This window comes from Mesoplodon densirostris, chromosome 1, assembly GCF_025265405.1.
Source record: "Mesoplodon densirostris isolate mMesDen1 chromosome 1, mMesDen1 primary haplotype, whole genome shotgun sequence".
Lineage (NCBI taxonomy): Eukaryota > Metazoa > Chordata > Mammalia > Artiodactyla > Ziphiidae > Mesoplodon > Mesoplodon densirostris.
In genome coordinates, this window is record NC_082661.1 from 210,431,369 (window position 1) to 210,455,977 (window position 24,609).

At 40.0% G+C, this 24,609-nt stretch overlaps 1 protein-coding gene across 1 annotated transcript; it reads right to left on the reverse strand.

Annotated features, from left to right (window-relative positions):
• On the reverse strand, window positions 1-23,719 carry SPARCL1 (SPARC like 1). The gene is made up of 10 exons (XM_060094533.1): window positions 23,666-23,719; window positions 18,765-18,941; window positions 17,389-18,378; window positions 16,030-16,102; window positions 15,195-15,313; window positions 14,840-14,960; window positions 13,205-13,341; window positions 10,895-11,043; window positions 9,907-10,055; window positions 1-29 (listed from the first exon to the last, which is right to left on the reverse strand). The coding sequence occupies exons 1-10, from the start codon at window positions 23,717-23,719 to the stop codon at window positions 1-3; spliced, it is 1,998 nt and encodes a 665-aa protein (XP_059950516.1).
• Window positions 23,720-24,609: the final 890 nt, after the last annotated feature.

Below are 24,609 nucleotides of genomic sequence, written 5' to 3' on the forward strand. Positions count from 1 at the left end.
TCAAAACAGGAGATTTTCATCTATGTCTTCTGTAAAAAACAAAAACAAACATACTTTTAGAAAGTAGCCAGAGCAGTAATATAAACAATGTTAGAACTAGGGGATCAGAGAACCCATCAATAAGGAGGTATGAAGGTGTTTCTCAATCCTGGTAAGGCGTCAACATCACCTGTGAAGCTTTAAGAACTATATATCCTTGGGCCTCACTCCTGCCCCCCCAAATCAGCATCCCCATGGGTGGGCCAATGGCATGTATACATTTAGAAAGCTCTGCAGGTTGTTCTGATGTAGGGTTGAGAACCACTGATAGAGGAGGTTGAGGGGAAACCAGGCAAGAAGTGCCAAGTATACTAATCTGTAAGGGTTGCTAAAATATAACCAAAATAAATAGAAGTATAGTGCCAGTTATATCAAATTTCCAATCAAGTAATTGTAAAAGAACTTGTTGCCACACTAATGGAAGAAGACAGCATCCTCTGGGGGATATTAGACCACTCCTTAGCGTTGTGGCCCACCCTTACTCAATAATTCTTGAACAGATACCTAAAGCAGATTAATCTGAAGCATACTACCCTGTCTGGGACACCAAGTAGTTTTCCTGCCCAATGTAAGTTTTCCTCTTGCCCCAAGAGAGGGAAAGATTACAGACTTTTGCTGTATTTCTTGTGAGCACTGGCTTCACTTGTAAGGTAGGGATAATAGTCTTCTTATAAATTTACTCATATTTGCACTCATATGTTTTGTCTTCTTTTTTTAAAATTTAATTTAATTAATTTATTTTTATATGGTAGGTTCTTATTAGTTAATCTACTTTATTCATATTAGTGTATATTTGTCAATCCCAATCTCCCAATTCATCCCACCACCACCACCTCCTCCTCCCCCCGGCCCTGCCACCACTTTCCCCCCTTGGTGTCCATATGTTTCTTCTCTACATCTGTGTCTCTATTTCTGCCCTGCAAACCGGTTCATCTGTACCATTTTTCTAGATTCCACATATATGCGTTAATATACGATATTTGTGTTTCTCTTTCTGACTTACTTCACTCTGTATGACAGTCTCTGGGTCCATCCACATCTCTACAAATGACCCAATTTCATTGCTTTTTATGGCTGGGTAATATTCCATTGTATACATGTACCACATCTTTATCCATTCATCTGTCAATGAGTATTCAGGTTGCTTCCATGTCCTGGCTATTGTAAATAGTGCTGCAATGAACATTGGAGTGCATGTGTCTGTTTGAATTATGGTTTTCTCTGGGTATATGCCCAGTAGTGGGATTTCTGGGTCACATGGTAATTCTATTTTTAGTTTTTTAAGGAACCTCCATACTGTTCTCCATAGTGGCTGTATCAATTTACGTTCCCACCAACAGTGCAAGAGGGTTCCCTTTTCTCCACAGCCTCTCCAGCATTTGTTGTTTGTAGATTTTCTGATGACACCCATGCTAACCAGTGTGAGGTGATACCTCAATGTAGTTTTGATTTGCATTTCTCTAATAATTAGTGATGTTAAGCAGCTTTTCATGTGCCTCTTGGCCATCTGTATGTCTTCTTTGGAGAAATGTCTATTTAGGTCTTCTGCCCAATTTTTTTTTGTTTACTTTTTTTTATTAGTTTCTGCTTTATTCTGCCCATTTTTTGATTGGATTGTTTGTTTTTTTGATACTGAGCTGCATGAGCTCAATATCCACTTCTTTTCATTACTCTATGAGGTGGGTCAAAAAAGATGTTGCTGTGATATATGTCAGAGAGTGTTCTTCCTGTGTTTTCCTCTAAGAGTTTCATAGTGTCCAGTCTTATATTTAGGTCTTTAATCAATTTTCAGTTCATTTTTGTGTATGGTGTTAGGGAGTATTCTACTTTCATTCTTTTACATGTGGCTGTCCAGTTTTCCCAGCACCACTTATTGAAGAGACTGTCTTTTCTCCATTGTATATCCTTGCCTCCTTTGTCATAGATTAGTTGACCATAGGTGCATGGGTTTATCTCTGGGCTTTCTATCCTGTTCCATTGATCTATATCTCTGTTTTGGGGCCAGTAACATATTGTCTTGATTACTGTAGCTTTGTAGTATAGCCTGAAGTCAGCAAGTCTGATTCCTCCAGCTCCATTTTTTTCCCCTCAAGATTGCTTTTGTGTCTCCATACAAATTTTTTTGCTCTAGTTCTGTAAAAAATGCCATTGGTAATTTGATAGGGATTGCATTGAATCTGTAGATTGCTTTGAGTAGAATAGTCATTTTCACAATATTGATTCTTCTTCCAGTCCAAGAACATGCTATATCTCTCTATCTGTTTGTGTTATCTTCGACTTCTTTCATCAGTGTCTTATAGTTTTCGGAGTACAGGTATTTTACCTCCTTAGGTAGGTTTATTCCTAGGTATTTTGTTCTTTTTGTTGCAATGGTGACTGGGATTGTTTCCTTAATTTCTCTTTCTGATCTTTTGTTGGTAGTGTATAGGAATGCAATGAAGAACCTTACCAAATTCATCAATCAGCTCTAGTAGTTTTCTGGTGGCATCTTTAGGATTTTCTATGTATAGTATCATGTCATCTGCAAACAGTGACAGTTTTACATCTTCTTTTCCAATTTGGATTCCTTTTATTTCTTTTTCTTCTCTGATTGCCATGGCTAGGACATCCAAAACTATGTTGAATAACAGTGGCGAGAGTGAACATCCTTGTCTTGTTCCTGATCTTAGAGGAAATGTTTTCAGTTTTTCACCATTGAGAATGATGTTTGCTGTGGGTTTGTCATATATGGCTTTTATTATGTTGAGGTAGGTTCCCTCTGTGCCCACTTTCTGGAGAGTTCTTATCATAAATGGGTGTTGAATTTTGTCGGCAGTTTTTTCTGCATCTATTGAGATGATCATATGGTTTTTATTCTTCAATTGGTTAATATGGTTTATCACATTGATTGATTTGCGTATATTGAAGAATCCTTGCATCCCTGGGATAAAACCTCCTTGATCATGGTGTATGAATCTTTTAATGTGCTGTTGGATTCCGTTTGCTAGTATGTTGTTGAGGATTTTTGCATCTATATTCATCAGTGATATTGGTCTGTAATTTTCTTTTTTTGTAGTATCTTTGTCTGGTTTTAATAGCAGGGTGATGGTGGCCTTGTAGAATGAGTTTGGGAGAGTTCCTTCCTCTGCAATTGTTTGGAACAGTTTGAGAAGGATGGGTGTTAGCTCTTCCCTAAATGTTTGATAGAATTCACCTGTGAAGTCATCTGGTCTTGGACTTTTGTTTGTTGGAAGATTTTTAATCACAGTTTCAATTTCATTACTTGTGATTGGTCGGTTCATGTGTTCTATTTCTTCCTGGTTCAGTATTGGAAGGTTATACCTTTCTAAGAATTTGTCCATTTCTTCCAGATTATCCGTTTTATTAGCATAGAGTTGCCTGTAGTAGTCTGTTATGATGCTTTGTATTTCTGCAGTGTCCATTGTAACTTCTCCTTTTTCATTTCTAATTTCATTGATTTGAGTCCTCTCCCTCTTTTTCTTGATAAGTCTGGCTAAAGGTTTATCAATTTTGTTTATCTTCTCAAAGAATCATCTTTTAGTTTTATTGATCTTTGCTATTGTTTTCTTTGTTTCTATTTCATTTATTTCTGCTCTAATCCTTATGATTTCTTTCCTTCTACTAACTTTGGGTTTTGTGTGTTCTTCTTTCTCTAATTGCTTTAGGTGTAAAGTTAGATTGTTTATTTGAGATTTTTCTTGTTTCTTGAGGTAGGCTTGTATTGCTATAAACTTCCTTCTTAGAACTGGTTTTGCTGCATCCCAAAAGTTTTGGATCATCGTGTTTTTGTTGTCATTTGTCTCTAGGTATTTTTTGACTTCCTCTTTGATTTCTTCAGTTATCTCTTGGTTATTTAGTAATGTATTGTTTAACCTCCATGTGTTTGGGTTTGTTATGTTTTTTTCCCTGTAATTGATTTCTAATCTCATAGTATTGTCGTCAGAAAAGATGCTTGATATGATTTCAATTTTCTTAAATTTACTGAGGCTTGATTTGTAACCCAAGATGTGACTTATCCTGGAGAATGTTCCACGTGCACTTGAGAAGAAAATGTAATCTGTTGTTTTTGGGTGGAATCTCCTATAAATATCAATTAAATCTATCTCATCTATTGTGTCATTTTAAGCTTCTGTTTCCTTATTTATTTTCGTTTTGGATGATCTGTCCATTGGTGAACGTGGGGTGTTAAAGTCCCCTACTGCTATTTTGTTACTGTCGATTTCCCCTTTTATGGCTGTTAGCATTTGCCTTATGTATTGAGGTGCTCCTATCTTGCGTGCATAAACATTTATAATTGTTTTATCTTCTTCTTGGATTGACCCCTTGATCATTACATAGTGTCCTTCTTTGTCTCTTGTAATAGTCTTTATTTTAAAGTTTAACTTTTCTGATATGAGAATTGCTACTCCAGCTTTCTTTTGATTTCCATTTGCATGGAATATCTTTTTCCATCCCCTCACTTTCCATCTGTACGTGTCCCTATGTATGAAGTGGGTCTCTTGTAGACAGCATATATATGGGTCTTGCTTTTGTATCCATCAGCCAGTCTATGTCTTTTGTTTGGAGCATTTAATCCATTTACATTTAAGCTAATTATCAATATGTATGTTCCTATTACCATTTTCTTAATTGTTTTGGCTTTGTTATTGTAGGTCTTTTCCTTCTCTTGTGTTTCCTGCCTAGAGAAGTTCCTTTAGCATTTGTTGTAGAGCTGGTCTGGTGGTGCTGATTTGTCTTAGCTTTTGCTTGTCTGTAAAGTTTTGATTTCTCCATCGAATCTGAATGAGATCCTTGCCGGCTAGAGTAATCTTGGTTGTAGGTTTTTCCCTTTCATCACTTTAAATATATCGTGCCACTCCCTTCTGGCTTGTAGAGTTTCTGCTGAGAAATCAGTTATTAACCTTATGTGCATTCTCTTGTATGTTATTTGTCATTTTTCCCTTGTTGCTTTTAATAATTTTTCTGTCTTTAATTTTTGTCAGTTCGATTGCTATGTGTCTTGGCATGTTTCTCCTTGGATTTATCCTGTATGGGACTCTCTGCACTTCCTGGACTTGGGTGGCTATTTCCTTTCCCATGTTAGGGAAGTTTTCAACTATAATCTCTTCAAATACTTTCTCGGGTCCTCTCTCTCTCTCTCTCTTGTCTCCTTCTGGGACCCCTATAATGCAAATGTTGGTGTGTTTAATGTTGTCCCAGAGGTCTCTTAGGCTGTCTTCATTTCTTTTCATTCTTTTTTCTTTATTCTGTTCCACAGCAGTGAATTCCACCATTCTGCCTTCCAGGTCACTTATCCGTTGTTCTGCCTCAGTTATTCTGCTATTGATTCCTTCTAGTGTATTTTTCATTTCAGTTATTGTATTGTTCATCTCCATTTGTTTGTTCTTTAATTTTTCTAGGTGTTTGTTCTTTAATTCTTCTAGGTCTTTGTTAAACATTTCTTTCATCTTCTCGATCTTTGCCTCCATTCTTTTTCCGAGGTCCTGGATCATCTTTACTATCATTATTCTGAATTCTTTTTCTGGAAGGTTGCCTATCTCCACTTCATTTAGTTGTTTTTTGGGGGTTTTATCTTGTTTATTCATCTGGTACATAGTCCTCTGACTTTTCATTTTGTCTATCTTTCTGTGAATGTGGTATTCATTCCACAGGCTGCAGGATTGTAGTTCTTCTTGCTTCTACTGTCTGCCCTCTGGTTGATGAGGCTACCTAAGAGGCTTGTGCAAGCTTCCTGATGGGAGGGACTGGTGGTAGGTAGAGCTGGGTGTTGCTCTGGTAGGCAGGGCTCAGAAAAACTTTAATCCGATTGTCTGCTGATGGGTGGGGCTGAGTTCTCTCCCTGTTGGTTGTTTGGCCTGGGGTGACCCTGCACTGGAGGCTACAGGCCATTTGGTGGGGCTAATAGCAGACTCTGGGAGGGCTCATGCCAAGGAGTACTTCCCAGAACTTCTGCTGCCAGTGTCCTTGTCCCTGTGGTGAGCCACCACCGCCCCCCACCTCTGCAGAAGACCCTCCAGCACTAGCAAGTAGGTCTGGTTCAGTCTCCTATGGGGTCACTGCTCCTTCCCCTGGGTCCCGATATGCACACTACTTTGTGCGTGCCCTCCAAGAGTGGAGTCTCTGTTTCCCCCACACCTGTCAAAGTCCTGCAATCAAATCCCACTAGCCTTCAAAGTCTGATTCTCTGGGAATTCCTCCTCCTGTTGCTGGACCCCCAGGTTGGGAAGCCTGACGTGAGGCTCAGCACCTTCACTCCAGTGGGTGGACTTCTGTGGTATAAGTGCTCTCCAGTTTGAGTCACCCACCCAGCAATTATGGGATTTGATTTTTTTTTTTTTTTTTTTTTTTTTTTGGCGGTATGCGGGCCTCTCACTGTTGTGGCCTCTCCCGTTGTGGAGCACAGGCTCCGGATGCGCAGGCCCAGCGGCCATGGCTCACGGGCCCAGCCGCTCCGCGGCATATGGGATCCTCCCAGACCGGGGCACGAACCCGTATCCCCTGCATCGGCAGGCGGACTCTTAACCACTGCGCCACCAGGGAGGCCCATGGGATTTGATTTTATCGTGATTGTGCCCCTGCTACTGTCTCATTGCAGCTTCTCCTTTGTCTATGGATGTGGGGTATCTTTTTTGGTGAGTTCCAGTGCCTTCCTGTTGATGACTGTTCAGCAGTTAGTTGTGATTCCAGTGCTCTTGCATGAGGGAGTGAGTGCATATCCTTCTACTCTGCCATCTTGCTGTCTTCTTTCTGTTCAGATGAGAGATGTCCCTCCTGTTGACTTGGAGGCTAATCCTCTGCCTGTGCTCAGGATCTCTTCTGATCTCAGAATTCTCCCCTATTTTCCTCTTTTTTTCTTATATCCTCAATCTTTCTTTTTTTTTTTTTTTACTGGGCCCTTCCCATTAATGTTTAAATATGCTGCATATCCAGCCTTGAGAACAGTGCCTGGTACTATGTAGACCACCAGTAAAGACTTGTTGAAGGAAAAAATGTATGAATAAATGATACATTTATTCTGCTTCTGTTCTTGTGTTTTCTGTCTCAGTGGAAGGTACCTCTCCTTACCCTGCCTGGCATGTGCCAGGAACCTAGGCATTGTACTTGTCTTCCTCTCAAACTAACTGCCTGCTTCCTGCCTCCACGTGTTTCCTATGAAACACTGTCTTATTATTTCTGCATGTTGTACGTCTTGAATATGTTTATATTCTCAACTATATCTTGAATATGTTGATATTTTAAAATATATTTGAATATGTTTACTTTCCTTTTTCCCTACTATAACTGCCCTAATTCAGGTTCTCAACAACTTTTGCCTGGATTCACCACAATAGTTCTCTGGCGTATCCACAATATAACCAGAAGAATCTTTCTTAAGTACAAATCCAGTGAAATCACTCCCTTGTTAAAAACCCTTTGGGGATCCTCCAGTACTGTGAGGATAATGTCTTTAACTGGCTTAGTAGGACCTGCATGATGTGATTTGTTTCCCCTGTTCATCTAGCTTGGAAGGTTTTCCTAAAGATTAATGTGGATACATGTTAATCCACAGTATGTCATAGGCATTAAATAAATAAGACTCCTTCACCTCGTAATTGAATCCCATTTTTACACACAAGGAAAATGAGACTTGCTGAGGATAAGTGGCATGCCCTAATTCGCATAGCTAGTTAATAACAGAGCTGGAATATTTGAGCACATCTAGTTCAGAGCAAAGGAGGTTAAAATTCAGGACAGCACTGGCTACAATTTATCTTGTCCTGTGGATTTCTCCGTCCTGCGGGAATACATTTGTATGCTTATAAATAGACAGTTTTTTTCTTTGCCTAGCTGAATCTCAAAGCAGTAACTTGTTTACATGTCCTGACTGAATATTTAATATCTGCTTTATTGGCTTATTGTGTGATAATTCTTTCCCTTCTTCAAAATGTAATCATGGCCAAAGCACAGTGAACAAACAAGAACATTAGGAGCTTTGCGAGTCACAGAACTTTAAGCCCTTCCTGATTCTCCCAGACAACCACCCAGCACAGGGCCTGAGTAGGCCCATATGCTGAAGAGCTGCCAGAAATTTCAAAAGGAAGAGTGAAGTGCAACTGGTTTCCTTAAATGGTCTCTCTTTAAATTTGCCTTTGGATCACTCCTTTAAAATCACGTGCCATATAAAAGGGTATACATAAATATGTCCTGTCCCAGCTAAGTTTTTTTCTTGATAATGGTGGAGGGGAGGGGTTGGGGCAGCTGTCCTTGGGTACATTTTATCTTTTCAACATGGGAATTGGAAAAAACATTGTTAGCCATTTTTAGGGATGTATATGAATTTGTAAGTACTGTGCTTATAGAATAGGTGTTAGAAAGGAAATTGGCATTATTTGCATGAGACTGGGTCTTAATTGCCTGTTAATTTCCTATTGATGTTAATAGGGTATAAACAGTATGTGGTCCACAGTCTCCACTCTGGCCCCCAATGATCCCCATCTCCTGTGGTCTCCCCCCACATTGTAGCAGGGTTAGACTGTGTGACAAACAGAATATGGCAGAAATATGTCACTTCTGAGATTAGTCCTACAGGGAACTGCGGCTTCTGTCTTGGACTCTCTCTCTCTCTTTCTATCTCTGTCTCTGATCACTTGCTCTGGAGGAAACCAGATACCATGTTATGAGCAGCACTGTGCAAAGGACCACATGGTGAGGAACTGAAGCCTCCTACCAATAGCCATGTAAGTGAGCCTAGAGCAGATCCTAAAGCAGATCCATACAGGTAAGGTCCTCCCGGATTCCTGATCCTCAGAAACTGTGAGAGAGATTTTAAGCTTCTAATCTTTAGGGTAATTTGTTGTGCAGAAATAGGCAACTAATACACAGAACTAGGGGCTTACAAAAATATTCATTCTTTGCTCATTGCAGTTGTACTTATTTCACAGAATAACATTGTAGAGGAAAAGGACCTTTTCTGCTTATCAGTTTATCAATAAATAACTAAATCCTCATATTCCAACTCTTTCTTTCCAATTTCAAGCCATCATACATATACATAAAGAATATTTTTAGAGTGAAGTTCACACAAGTTACCTCTTTTGGGGAAACTCTGACCTTTGATGAACTTACTTTTCTTTATTTCTTGGCTGCATAGTCATCCTACATATACGTATGTCGTGAACACATGGGTAAAACCTCTGCTTTAGAGATTTGATGTTCATTGTTGATTTACATTCTGTGAGCAGTTTTGATTGCTCATTTTTTGAACACCTGTCATATCTTGATTATTAAAAACAGGCTTGCTCATAAAAATCAACTGTAACTTAGGAAAAGAAAAGGAAGTACATTAAGATATAACCTAGCAAAACAAATAATGTCTAAATTTAAATTCCTCCGCTGCAGAGGGAATTCCTTTTGGATTAAAGGAATAACGCCTGGGCACAACTGGTGGAAATCTTTAGTGTGTTGGGAATAAATTCTAAGATTCTTCTGGCATCTCCCATTTTCAGAATCAAGCTTGCTGTTTTACTCTTCATGTATGATTTTTTAAAGTTTGGCCCAATACTCAGGTTAAGGAAGGAAGTAAAGTCCTTCCTTCCTTCCGTAGAAAGGTAGCCTTCGGAGATTAGGCTCAGCTCTCTGGACTCACATCACTTTCTTAGGCTTAGCCAATTTCTGAGACCTCAGTGCAGTTACCCCTTAAATATTCACCCTTGCTACACTTTGAAGCAGAGATCATAAAGGGAGTAAGAAATAACCTTGCAGTCTGCCACCTTGTGGTCTCTAGGTTTCAATTTGAACACAGGGCAGGACCTGTCTATGAGGGCTGCAGGGCTTAGGGCTTATCTGGGGAAGAGGACACCCCTCTCCCTGGGCTGATGATGAAATTACCTTCTTTAATTTCGAAGCAGTGACCCCACTCCTCCAGGGTGATGTGTTTATCCTTGTTGGGGTCACACTCTTCAAAGAAGCGCGTTATGCAGTGTTCCAAGGGCACCAGAGATGCCCGCAGAGGAGCGAGCTCAGAGTGAGTCAAGACTCTGCAATGAGATAAATGGCAGCCAATTAACTGGGTTACTAACTTGTGTCTGAAGAGCTAACTCTTACGATCACCAAGGGCATTTTTCTTCCCCAAGGCTGCTGAGGACGGCAACTAAGTAGTGCGTTCATGAAAAGCTACAAACGAAATAAACGATTTGTGGGTAAGACAGACAGCTTTGGGGATGTCAATTCATAAGGTTTCCTTCTTCCCTAGGAACTATCCTCCCTCCACCCTAAATTTATAGGGCTGCATCCCAACAATCATGTTTATACAACCTGGCTCTTACCACCAGCCGAACCGGATCATTCCAGACGTAGGTGCTTAATCCAACTGGGGCCAATCAGATTAGCTTCAGAATTTAGGATCAAGAATGAGAAAGGGTGGGTAGAGCCTCTCGGGAGGCTGGACCCTACATGTAAACGTGGGAGCTTGTGGAATTGTGGCCATATTCTGTTATGTTCAAAGCAGCACTTTTCTTTTTTTCTTAAATTTTTTTGGATGTGGATCATTTTTAAAGTCTTTATTGAATTTGTTACAATATTGCTTCTGTTGTATGTTTTGGTTTTTTGGCCGCGAGGCATGTGGGATCTTAGCTCCCTGACCAGGGATCAAACCCACACCCCCTGCATTGGAAGGCGAAATCTTAACCACTGGACAGCCAGGGAAGTCCCTCAAAGCAGCTTTGTGTTTAGACTCATAACCGTATTTGTTTGACATTTCTGTGTTCTAAAATGGAACTGGGAAGTTTCCTAAATCTGTTTAGAATTCTTGGGTATAGATAACTAGACGTTATATCAGGGAGATGACCTAGTTAATGGGAAGGTGGAAAGTTTTTACCTGTCCCTAGGATGTTGATCCAGTTCACTAAACTGCCAGTGTACAGGATACACATACATGTGGTAGTTTTTCTTAAAGTCTCTTAAGAGAAGGTCAATTGAGTGGTCCCCAGCCAGGAGTCTCTTTTCATCCAGGTAAATTTTCTTGACCTGAGATTAGGAAGGAGATGATCATTAGAGAATCAGACAAGTGTGATGGAATTATCACTTGCTAAACTTTACTTGAAGAGTATTCCTAACACGACAGAGGAAAACAAACCCAGAACGTTATTTGAGAACAAATTACATGCCTTCTAATCAACACCACAGCTTTCTGCATAGAATAATAGCTAACATTTAAAAAACCCTAGGGTTTTCAGAAGAAATTTAAGACTTTTTTTGATCTTTTAACCAAGTGATATTCCTCACATTTCTTAAAACTATGAAAAGGTTTTAATGAAAAGGGCTGAACTGACCTAGACAAAATTGTTCATTTGTTGGTGGAAAGTTGTGTTCTTCCCCACTGGCATATTCCATTCTTTTTTTTTTTAAAGATTTATTATTAATTAATTAATTAATTAAACTTATTTTTGGCTGCATCGGGTCTTAGTTGAGGCACGTGGGTTCTTCGTTGTGGTATGCAGGCTTCTCTCTAGCTGTGGCGTGGGCTCTGCCGCTGTGGCGTGCCAGTTCCAGGGCGCGTGGGCTCTGTAGTTTGCGGCACTCGGGCTCTAGCTGAGGTGTGTGAGCTCAGTAGTTGTGGCGCGCAGGCTTAGTTGCCCCGTGACATGTGGGAACTTAGTTCCCCGACCAGGGATCAAACCTGCGTCCCCTGCATTGGAAGACGGATTCTTTACCCCTGGACCACCAGGGAAGTCCTGGCATACTCCATTCTTAATCCTTTATGTATTTCCATCCAGTGCCTGCTGTGGCTCAGGTTAGCCCTGGCGTGATGCTGCTTGGCAGCCCCACTGAAATTTCCCTGTTTTGTATCTAATGCTCTCAAGGCTGTCTGTGGCAATGTGTAGTTAAAGAGAGAGGATAGAAATCATTTAGGGGCAATGCATATAAAACTACCAGCTTGCGACGTTACCTGTTAGAGCACTGAGTAACTGGAAGCCATCAGAACAGAACTTCTACTTGTTCTCATGAACACATCTACCAATTTCCCTCCTTGTCACCATGCATGAAATTCCTTCATTCCTCATCTACTAAGCCCAGCCGCTCACTGGTGCTCAGAAGCTCACCCCTTCTCATCTACTCAAGAATACCCTGTGGCAGTTGGGCACCCTTCCTTCTTTACTGGATTATTTCCAGAGGCATACAAACACCCTCTATCACCTCCCGCTGGTAGATAGGACCCTTGAACTCATATTCCTCTCCACCTGCCACCCATTTCACTTTTCCCCTTTACAACAAAATGTCTTCTATACTTGCTGCTTTTACATCATTCCTCCTATTCTCTTTTGAACCCTATCCATTCAGGCTTTTCTCTTGCAAAAACAGCTCCTGTCAAGGTCAACTATGACTGTCCAGTGCCAAATTCGGGGCCAACTCTCAGTCCTCATCTTAACCGCCTGTAAACAGCATTTGACACAGTTAATGCACACCCTCCTACATGTTTTATTTTTCTCTTTATAGCATGTTTCATCCCACCTGACATAACATATTTGCATAAATGTTTATCTGCATATATTTGTACATTTGCTTGTATGTTCATATTTGCATACATGTGTATATAAGTATATATCGTCTCTTTGCCTAGAATGTAGGCTCATGAAGGCAGAGATTTTTCTTTGGTCCCTTGCTGTATTTCCAGCATGTAAATCAATTCCAGGTACCTGGTATACACGCAATAACTATCTGATGAATGAATTTTCCCTGGGAACTTCTAGGATTAATATTCTGCACTTTTTAATCTTAGTATATTACTGACATTGTTAATAATGGATTTCCCTTATATCATAAATCTATGTCTGGCCTATAAAGGTAAAAAACACGTTTAGATTTAAGTAATATGCCTGGGCCTGAACATATAAACGCTGAATTGAGGTTCACTTTGGTCAACAGAGTTTGTTCTAGGGATGTGTTCAAAAGCTCTTGCTCAGGCCCCTGCCCTGCGTGCAGGAATCGGGTGGTTTGGCTGTGTCCCAAACTTTGAGGTGTGAAGGATGACCACTACTATTCTGTTAATCCATGGGTGTTAACCAGGTGTGGTTGCTGATATGCAGAGGAAGGGCTGATATACCCCTCCCCCATCCCCTCCCCCACCCCCACCCCCACCCCGTCCCCTGTAGACAGACACTTAGGTAGCTGGCCGTGGAGAACTTACTTTATTTCTCTGCTTCTCATTTAGATACCCAGCGTGCTCAGGGTTAGGTTCATAAAGCTGCATGAGGATATTCTTGAGCCAGTCTCTCATCCTTAGAGGGAACTGGGTCACTTCAAAGTCCGTACAAACAGGAATAGCTGTTCCAGGCAGAAAGTAAATTAATTTTAATTTTGGGGACTTACTCCGGTCCCAAGGAAAGTCCTCATAACAGGACGCTTGACAACTTCCGGTGACTGACAGCATCCTCACTGCCCCTCCATCACAACGGTGGTCCTTAACCCTGGCGCCCTAACAGAATTGCCAGGAGTGTTTAAAAAACATACCAGATGCCAGCTTCCATTCAAAGAAATCCTGATTTGATTGACCTGGGGGAGGAGCCTGGGCATCAGGATGTTTTAAAAAGCTCCAGAAGTAATTGTGATGTGCAGCCAGGGCTGAGAACCACTACTCTAGAATCAGAGAGTTGGAATTCAGAAGTGGAGGTCACAAGAGCTCTTTGTTAGGAGAAAGGAGAAAAAGGCAGAAGTTAGCTTATACTGTGGAAATAATGTTAAATCTCAGTGGCTTAAGGGAACAAATATTTTTTTCAGGTTTATTGAAATATAACTGACATACCACACCGTAAGTTTAAGGTGTGCTGCATAATGACTTGACATACATATATTGTGTAATGATTACCACAGTGATCATTAGTTTAGTTAAACATTCATAACCTCATATAGTGACTTGAGTTTTTTATTTCCTTGTGGTGAGAACTTTCAGGATCTACTCTCTTAGCAACTTTCAAATATACCATATACAGCAGTGTTGGCTACTATGTTGTACATCACATCAAACATTTATTTCTCCATCCTGCTACATGTCCCCTATAAGTTGGCAGGAGAGCTCTGCTCGTCTGTCTCTCTGGGGCTCAGGATGCGGGAGACACCGCCGTTCAGCATCATCTCAACACGAGGTGAAGAGGGTATGGAGAGCCGTACACCAGCTCTTAAATGTTCTGTCCAGAACTCCCATGGATGATTTTTGCTCAACTTTCACTGGAAAAAGCAACTCATATGGCTGCATCTAACACCAAGGGGGCTGAGAAACTGAATCCTCTCCTGTGTCTGGAAAGACAGGAGAGGTTAGTAAGCACTGCTAATGTGGAGAATCACTTAGCAACCAGGAGGTCCAAACACAATTGAGAGTATCCTGGGGAAGGAAGACAATTTCAAAAAATTCTGGAAGACTATGCTGTCACTAAAACTTCTTGACAAAGGCTTAGCTTTTGGAAGAGGACAAGTAATTTAACAAAATTCCAATGATTCATCTCAGTTATTAAGCGGATAACATTAGCATAATGGTTCTGAACCCTGGCTGCACATTAGAATTGTCTCGGTTACTTTAAAAACAAGTGAAAAAACAATGCCAAGGTTCCAAGCCAGTCCAATTAAATCAGAATCTCTTACAGTTAAAGCCTACACATTATTCTTCTAATTTTTAAAAAAGTCTTCCCAGTTATTTTAATGTGCAGCCTGGATTCAGAACTACATTAACTTTTTGTTGTTGTCAACTGCATATATATGAGTACATATATATATGTATATAATTCAGATTCACCCAAAACACTTTCAGCAGTGGTGGTTAGACTCTTACATTTGCAGGCTCCAAAGTAATCCAGCTGTAGTTGGTGCCCCTTTTTGGTCCCCTCCAATCTGCACTTAGTAGCAAAGAGATGGCAGGAGCTGGCATAGGTCTGATTGTCAGTGCCACAAGCCTAAGAAAGACGAGTATGAGAGAAACCTCAAGCTTGGGAATGTCCATTGGGAAAACACTCTGTTCCTTAAAGTCTGTCTAATGAACTGCTGTTTCTATTGACTGTTGTTTAAATATTAGATGATAACCTGGGCATTTACTTTTTTCTTTAACAAAAGATTTCAACTGCAAATTACTTTCATTCAAATCACTAACTGTTTGATGTCCCTTAAAGACCATTTTGTAGAATCCTTACTTGGTCAAGGAGTTTTGTAGGAGGACAAGTCACTGGATCTTGGCAAACACAGTGGGGTTTTCCCTGTTGATCAGCCTTGCAGACGTGTCCTCTTTTACACTGGAAGCTCATGCAAGAATCTAACAGAAAAGTTTGGACAGGAAACATGGACAAAGCTAAACTGAGTATGTAAACTCAAATTCATCCAGACAGTTCCATTTGCATGAATAAGAGAAAATTTGGGAAAACATTAGAAGCCTTTTTAATGGATGTGTTAATTCTAAGGTGGGACCCTCTGTCTCCAGACTATTTTGCATAATAGTCTAGATTTCTTTGCAGTTTGGATTGGGGATTTAAAAAGAACAAACAACTTTTCTTGACCTGCCGACAATGGTCATAGCCTGACATCTACAGAGCACTGCTGTGCAAGTTGGTCAAAAGTTAAATAAGCCACGAGAATTTTATGGTTGAAATTCAAAATTTTGTGATTGGGGTATGTGATTAAGAATTAGGTCTTTACTAAATATGGGATCTCAATTCTAATTTATGGGTTTGAGTATAAATAAGGTAGAATCAATTTTTCTTCTTCGAAGCGAAAGGACTTAGAGAAAAAGAATTCTAGCTTTTGCAGTAACATTGCAACCGGATTTCCAGTTTGTAAACACAGTTACCATAGTTGTAGATCAAATGTGCACATGAGAATTCAACAATTTATGGGAGCATTTCCTTGGGGAGGAGTGGGGAGAGGAAAAATTCTGTGCAGTAGTCACAAATGAAGGCGTGGGGATAGCCCAACATAGCCCATTCTGTCTCTCTCCTCACATAGTCACAGACCGCTTGCTTAGCCTGTACTCACCGACATTGTGCACCCTTGTGTTGCCTTCAGTTGAACTGTCATCTTCATTCGGTGAGCTTTCTGCTTTCTTGGCCTTTATAATAACAAGAGCAGAAGTTGAAGTCTATTTTAGGGAAAGCGTTTACATAATTTATATTTCCACTGTGCGTACCTCCACAGATCTTTTCACACTCCAATCGTTTCAGATCTCAGAAGGAGAAGACACCAGCCACAACCGTGGAAATAGACAGTAACCCTCTGAGAACAGGAGCCATTTCTATCTTTATGAACTGGGTTCAGTGCTATATCTCTGGGGATTACCCAATAAACATTGGAACTAACATCAGAAGCGAAGTTGGAACCTCCCCTTTGGTTTGGGAAAACAGTAGAAATGCAGTATTACCATGTGATTCTATAGTTAAGACATGATTACATTAGGAATCTCTGTGACGCTATTGGGAAATGTTTCTTACCAGGTTTCTAAAATGTAAGAAAACTCCTGCCTTAGAAGGGCAGCAGAGTTCTCAGGAATCAAAGTTAGTATTCACCTTGCCCCCCAAAACCTGTGCTAGGGGCTCCTGGTGGGTGGCTGCCAGAGTTTGGCATGAAAGCTCCAAATGATTAAACAACCAAAGAACAAGATGTTTTTTCCCTTCCCTCACCCTGCTGTCATTTCCTGATTATCATTTTGGTGTGTGTTTGCTTCATAAAGCTGTAGCTGAAGTCTTTGTTCTTTGCCTTTATAGCTAAATCAATAAACATTGCTGGATCTCTTACGTTATTACATTAGAGGCATTTTGCTAGACATTGGTGATCAACTTGACTGTGACCTGGCACCTGCTATCAGGGCGTGAGAACAGCAGTTGTCATACCTCCCATCCCTCTTATCTATCAGAATTTACCACTCTAGTCCATGCCAGGGACGTTCAACTGCCAGTATCTGCCTCTCTGTGCCTGGAAAACCACGGCACTCTCTATGGCCTGCTCAAGGACAGACTGGAAGTGCTGGGGAATTCACACCTCTCCTAGTAATCCTCAGCTAATATAAAAGCCATAGCTCCCTCACTCTCCAAAGGGGCTAATTCAGAGGCATGTGCTTTACATGGCTTTAATTATGTACCGTTGATTAGCTTCCTTTGTTCCCTGAACTTCTCAAACAAACTGCACTAACATCCAGGATATGTTTCTAGGGGAACCCAAATGAAACAGGCATTTTCAGACTAATGATGGAGATGTAGAGAAAAATAAATAATTATAATATATTTTAGTAATGTACTAAGAGATGCGCACAAGGGATTGCAAGAGCACAGAGAAAGGTCATGCCCATTTTTGGAAAAGCTAACCACTTTATCGGACAAGCACCATTGTAAATAATCTCACCCCTCGGTTTTCTACAGGTTCGCTGGTATCTACATTCTCATTCTCACGTGCTTTTTCTCTTTGCTCCTCGTATTTAATGTGATGGTAATTGGACTGAGCTCTTTCATTTTCCAGGAAAGACTCGCTTGGGTTGAAGTCCTCCTCACTTGCACTGTGCCTGGGGCCATCATCGCCGTCATCATCAGCCCCATGATTTCTGGGCATGATGTTACTGTCATCCGTAGGCTCCACCAGCAAAGGCTCAGAAAGAGTCTTTTTGTCCATCTCCTCATGGTTGCTGATAACTTCAAGGCCAGGCTGTCCTTCTTGGCTCTGCCATTCTTTATCTTGGTTGGGCTTACTGATTTTTGATGCAGTTTCCTCTTCCATTTCTGCATTGGAGTTTTCCTCTTCTTGTTCTTGGCCACCCTGTTCCAATTCATCTTTCTGCATCTTGCTTACTTGAGTTGGTTGATAGGACTCTTCCAAAATATCATCGGACTGTGTACTGTCTTCTTCCTGATTGCTGGTAGAATGCTCCTCGGGAACTTCTCTCTCCCCTTCTTGGTTATCACTGTGGGTACCAATTTTACCTGGCTCTTTTTCCCCTTCCTCTTCTCCATTTGGGATATTTGGATCCTGCTCTTGGTTTCCTGGAACACCTAGGTCTTGGCTATGTTTGCTGCTGCTGTTCAACTGAGGATGTGAGTCATTTATAGGTTGTTCTTGGATTTCCTCTGTCTCTGTGATGCTTTCTTGTTGATTCGAATCTACAATGGAACTAACATCATGACCAAGGAATCTCTCGGGGAGTTTTTCCTTTGGAGGCTCACTCATATCTTCTTTTAGGTCCAATGTACCTTCAGTTGGTGTAGACTCCAAATTCTCAATTAAGTCACTTTCACTTTTCTCTTGATCCTGTAATCCCAGGTTTGGGCTGTAACTCTGGTCCTGATCTACTGACTGGTCATGGTTTTCCTCCTCTGACGTTAGTACTGAAGATTTTTCAGGCTAAAAAGAAAAAAGTTTATCCTTGAAACAAATGATAATGTCATATCTACATCATATTTACAATTCATAAGCCAACATTGAATATTTCTTAATTCTTTTTCTTCACATAATGTCTTATAAACTTATTTTTTATATTCTTCACATTCGATAGCTACAAGTTTAACCTGAACTTGAATTTTGTGAAATAAAACAATTATGTAGCACTTCAGCCCAAGAAGTAAAACTCATTAATCCTCACAATTCTGTTAGAGATTGGAGGCAGTTGATGTGATCATCATCTTAAAAAAATTAAACTTAGAGTGAATAAGGTAGTCTCTTTGACCACGCTTTAGAATTGAGACCTTGGGAGACAAAAATCTGTACTAGTATAACGATGTTACTTTTACCTTATGAGTGGGATGGTCTTCTATGGATACTTCAGTTTCCTTTTCATTTTCTGCATCTTCAGCCCTTACAATGGGGATTGCAGTGTGCTCAGATGTTACCAATATTTCAGCCTGTTGGAAGGAACTCAAGGAATCAGCAGTTGGGTTGGAATGATCAGATAGGAACCTCACTTGTGTCTGAAAAAATTAAAAACTGGTTTATTATTCATGCCTAAATGTTAATGTTTAAAATTTCTAGCTACTTTTTTCTTGACATCATTGTTAGTAGTAATATATTTCATTTAAAACATCAGTTAAAAGATATTCTCTAGAATTTTTAAAGATACAAGCAAATAGTTAGAATATAATCTTAAGTGAAAACAAAATCCCAATCATGATTAAGAAAAAGTTATATATGCAGAGAATGGGGGAAGATAGGGCCAAAATGATTTCAATAATAGCAACCTTTGATTTTTGGAATTATTTTCTGTGTTTTTCAAACTTTTACAAAGCATTTGTACTTTATAATTTTGAAAAATGTTGTTCAGCATAAAGTTGAAATCAAATTAACCATAGGCTATAGCACTGTGCATTTTCTTAAATTAACTTTTAACTACTCACTGATAATTAGCAGAAAAAGTTATAAACCCTTTATTCAATATTTGTGTACTTTCGTAACTCTATCAGTCATATTCATCAGGAAATCATGTAATAAAAAAAATTTAATCTTGAACTAATTGAAAAACTGTATGAAACAGGACACCAAGTTTAGTAGGGCTGAACAGCTATGGAGTATTATTTCCTTTATAGGAATAGTTCTATTTCTAGCAAGACTGGAGGCATAGATGAAGAGCTGGGTGGTGATACATGATGGAGAAGTTGAACAACTGGACGTAGAGATAAGAGACCTTTCTTCAAGTCTTGACTCTGCTATTTACTATGTGTGGTGGTTTGACAAATTGTTCATCTGTACTCTCTCATCTCTCAAGGTGAAGTGAGCAGAAATACCAAGATAAGTCTATGTATACAAGACATTTTGTGAATTTTAAGGGGTAACTCAAGTGAAAAATTACTATAGCTAGTAGTAATATCACACAGTGGTAATAATATGAACTGTCTGATATCTTAGGCAGGTATTCATCACAGATCTTTATTAGAGAGATACTGTGAACACTCGTGTCAGACAGGTCCAGGTATAAGTATAAAACTAAGATTTTATTTGAATTGACTTGTCTTTATTCCATTACCAGGTCCTGTAGTGCTGATTATATAATGTAAAGAAAGTCATGGAGTACAGGATTTTATTGATTGATTTATTGATTGATTTAATTTTAAAGTGAAATATAAATTACTTTTTTAAAGTTCTTATTTCATATTGGAGTATAGTTGATTAACAATGTTGTGTTAGTTTCAGGTGTACAGCAAAGTGATTCAGTTATACATATACATGTATCTATTCCTTTTCAAATTCTTTTCCCATTTAGGTTGCTACATAATATTGAGCAGAGTTTCCTGTGCTATACAGTAGGTCCTTGTTGGTTATCTATTTTATTCTATTATTTATTTAGTTAGTTTTTGGCCACACCCCACAGCATGTGGGATCTTATTTCCCTGACCAAGGATCAAACCCACGCCTTCTGCATTGGAAGGCAGAGTCTTAACCACTGGACTGCTGGGGAAGTCCTGTATTGTTTTATTAATTTTTATTGGAGTATTGTTGCTTTACAACGTTGTGTTAGTTTCTGCTGTGCAGCAAATTGAATCAGTTATACGTATACATATATCCACTCTTTTTAAGATTTCCTTCCCATTTAGGTCATCACAGAGCACTGAGTAGAGTTCCCTGTGCTATACAGTGGGTTCTCATTAGTTACCTATTTAATACATAGTAGTGTATATATGTCAGTCCCAATCTCCCAATTCATCCCTCCACAACCAGGATTTTTTTTAGATGTGGTTTCTTCTCTTGCTTCTTATTACCTTTTCAACTAAAAGGAATAATCATATTTGAAAAAATTTCCAGAGAAGCCATTTTTAAGAGGAGCATGGAGAAAGAACGGTGGCCAGGTTGGCAAGTTGCCGGCAGGGACCAGATGGAGGACAATAGTGGAGGAGACTTTAGGCTTATTAATGGAGAACTGCTCCCCGTCTCTGCACCCTTCCTCCTCCACTCCCCCTCAGCAAGCTGGAAGAAATGCAACAGCTTATCTTTCAGAAATTTTCAGAAAGTGAAATTCTGTTTCATCATTCTCTCCACATGTATGTTTGTAACAACATACCCTCTAGAAATCTGTGCGGTTTCTCCGAACCATACAGAACCCACTTATTTCTGGAGAATTCAGGCCGGCAGAGAAAATGATACAAGATTTTTAACAGGTACATCCTTTGAGAAGATACTTAGTTTTTTAACACGGGACTGAGTCTGTATGAAAAAAAAATTTCCTAAGAGGGAAACATCTGGAACACGTCTATATGCAGGCGTGTCATTCAAACATTTGGTTCAAAGACCCTTTTGATGCTTGTTTACATAGTGGCAACAGCTGCAAGGGCAAACCGCATTTTCAGGAGAAAACAATGGTTCTGTGGGAACTTCTCTCTGTGCTGAACATATTAAGTATTCCACTCCTGTAATTTCAGAGGAGAATGTATAATTACAGCTGGAGTAGCTCCTTACTACTTAAGCATGATTCTTAGCAGTGCTCATAAATTCCTTTTTCTAAGAACTACTTGGTCTGGGTGGCATGGTATCTATCCTTGTTGACACATCTGTCAACCAGAAGCTATCCAAAAAGCAGGGACAGGGACTTCCCTTGTGGCCCAGTGGTAAAGAATTTGCCTTACAATGCAGAGGATGCATGTTCGATTCCCACTCAGGGAACTAAGACCCCACATGCTGCGGGGCAACTAAGCCCGCGTGTAGCAACTACTGAGCTCACACGCCTCAACTAGAGCCCGTATGCTGCAAACTACAGAGCCCATGCTCTCTGGAACTGGCATGCCACAACTGCAGAGCCCACGCCACAACTAGACAGAGGACTGCGTACAACAACGAAGAGCCCACGTGCCACAACTAAGACCTGATGCAGCCAAAAATAAAATAAATAAATAAATCTTAAAAAAAAAAGAATGGAGTATGTCAGTGGGGAAAAGCAGAACTTTTCACTAGCCAATGAACAATTTTGTCTTGCACGCCTCACCTAGAGCCCATGTGCCGCAAACTACAGAGCCCACGTGTCCTGGAGCTTGCGCACCACAACTAGAGAAGAGAAAACCTGCACGCCACAACTAGATAGAAACCCGTGCACCACAAAGAAAGATCCCGCGTGCTGCAACTGAGACCCGACGCAGTCAAAAATAAATAAAATATATAAATAAATAATAAATAAATCTTTAAACAACAACAACAACAAAGGCAAGGACGGAATCTTAGACGTAGTAGAGAGGGAAGGAGAGAAGGGACAAGAGATAAATTGCTTTGTCTGTTTCAAGGAGGTTGATTCATCCATTTGGTGAAAAGGAAAAAATGGCACAAATCCTTTAGTCTGATTAAGGATGGTATGGATCCTTTGGGAGATATCCAAATGATCATCCAAGCTACGGTCCCATTAAATAAACAAAGACAACTTTCAGGTATTTTGAGGCTGCTGACGTGGTCTCAGATGATCTGATTTGTGTGTGGCTGATTTATTGCAGTGTGAATGGTGGGGCTAGTATATCTGGCTGTGAAGAAAAGAAAGTTCTAGTCCTGTCTGCTTTCAGCATGTTTGCTTGGATGTACCCCCAAGTGTGAGTTAGGAGCTGATTTATGGTTACCATATCATTTCCTGTCCCTAACCTATTGGGTCCTGCTTTCATTATAGACTCAGAATTTCTCAGCCAGTATGTATTGATCTTGAAGAAACTGCTGCTGGCGAGTGTGGGTATTTGCTCCAAGATTTCTCATACTAATTTCTTAGATTTCTCATATTAGCCTGGTGAACTTCCTTAGGAGAAGTTATTTCTTCCTGTTCTCTTTGGTATTTGGTCATATTCCCTGGCTAATAGACTGTTAGTCAACACTTTCAGCTGCGTACTCGTATCTGGTAGAAGCTGTTAGCTCTTAAAGAAATATTTTTTTTGTCGACCTTTTTTTTTGTTGTGTCTCGTGGCTTGCGGCATTTTAGTTCCCCAACCAGAAATCAAACCCAGGCCCCTTGCGGTGGAAGCATGGATTCCTAACCACTGGACCACCAGGGAATTCCCAAGAAATATATTTTTTTTAAGTACCTTATTTCCTTTTTACTAGTCATTCATTCCTTGCTTGGGAAAAAAAATAATTTGATTAAAATAAAAATGAACTTATCTACAAAACAGAAATAGAGTTACAGATGTAGAAAACAAACTTATGGTTACCAGGGGGGTAAGGTGGGGAAGGGATAAATTGGGAGATTGGGACTGACATATACACACTACTATATATAAAATAGATAACGAATAAGGACCTACTGTACAGCACAGGGGACTCTACTCGGTACTCTGTAATGGCCTATATGGGAAAAGAATCAAAAAAAGAGTGGACATGTGTATATGTATAACTGATTCACTTTGCTGTACACCTGAAACTAGCACAACATTATAAGTCAACTATACTCCAATAAACATAAAAAAATTAAAAAAGAGAACTTCAAACCATTCTATAAGAACATTTAATTAATTTATTTATTTATTTATTTATTTATTTATTTATTTAGGGAGGGTGGTCCCTGATTTGTTTATTTCTTAAAAATTTAGGGCTATATAAAATCAAAAACACCTCACAAGTTATATGACTAACATGCTACTAAGTAAATAGCGCAAGCTGAAGAACATTTTCTTTTAAATGGAGGATTTCTAAATTGAATGTCAGGAAGGAGAGATGTAACAATAGAAGAAAGGATATTTACCGGGATTGCAACTGCAGTTCCCAAAATGAATAGGAAAAAGATCACAGACTTCATTTTTCTAGACCTGTAAACCAAGAAGATAATTAGCAGTAGTGGGTAAAAGTTTCCTTGTAAAAGATTAAAAGATACTCTGCTTAGCTAATATTGAGCTTGATACTGTCCTTTGAATTTAAAGGCAGTTGCTGTCCTTGTGGACTAACATGTCTGAAAAGACCGATTGATGACAGTTTTTACCCAATCATGTCCCTCTGAGAATGACTCCTTGATTTTTGGGCCCAGCTGTGTTTGGCAGAACCTGTCTTTGTTTTGTTTTGTTTTGATTAATTTATTTATTTTCTTTTATTTTTGGCTGCGTTGGGTCTTCATTGCTGTGTGCGAGCTTTCTCTAGATGCAGCAAGCGGGGGCTACTCTTTGTTGTGGTGCACGGGCTTCTCATTGCGGTGGCTTCTCTTGTTGCGGAGCACGGGCTCTGGAGCACGGGCTCTAGATTGCAGGCTTCAGTAGTTGTGGCACGCGGGCTCAGTAGTTGTGGCACGTGGGCTCAGTAGTTGTGGCACATGGGCTTAGCTTCTCCGCGGCACGTGGGATCTTCCCGGACCAGGGATCGAACCCATGTCCCCTGCGTTGGCAGGCAGATTTTTAACCACTGCGCCATCAGGGAAGCCCACCTAGCTTTGTTGATGACTGTGCTTTCTTGGATAAAGGCTTTATGCAGATCTTGGTTCTGAAGATTTGTGAGTGTTCACAGCGCATGCAAAAGTCACAGAGTGAAGTAATATAGTGGGTCAGGTTTGGATTAAACAAACTGCTTCTTTGGTGTTGGAGAAACTCATACATTCAATAGAGATTTTTAGAAATGAGACATTGCACTGCCCTACAGGGGCCATCCACGTTCACTAATTTAGAGGTCGCACACTGGGAATCTGTGAGCTGGTGGTGGCTG

What these genes read in the sequence shown, in the direction of transcription:
- SPARCL1 (XM_060094533.1), bottom strand. Translation starts at nt 23,719, where the DNA reads ATGAAGTCTGTGATCTTTTTCCTATTCATTTTGGGAACTGCAGTTGCA. An exon ending in AACCTGTAGAAAACCGAGGG is followed by an intron (nt 16,103 to 17,388) that starts GTGAGATTATTT and finishes GTTATTATAAAG; the next exon opens with GCCAAGAAAGCAGAAAGCTC. An exon ending in ATGAGAAGCAGAGAAATAAA is followed by an intron (nt 11,044 to 13,204) that starts GTAAGTTCTCCA and finishes TCCTAATCTCAG; the next exon opens with GTCAAGAAAATTTACCTGGA.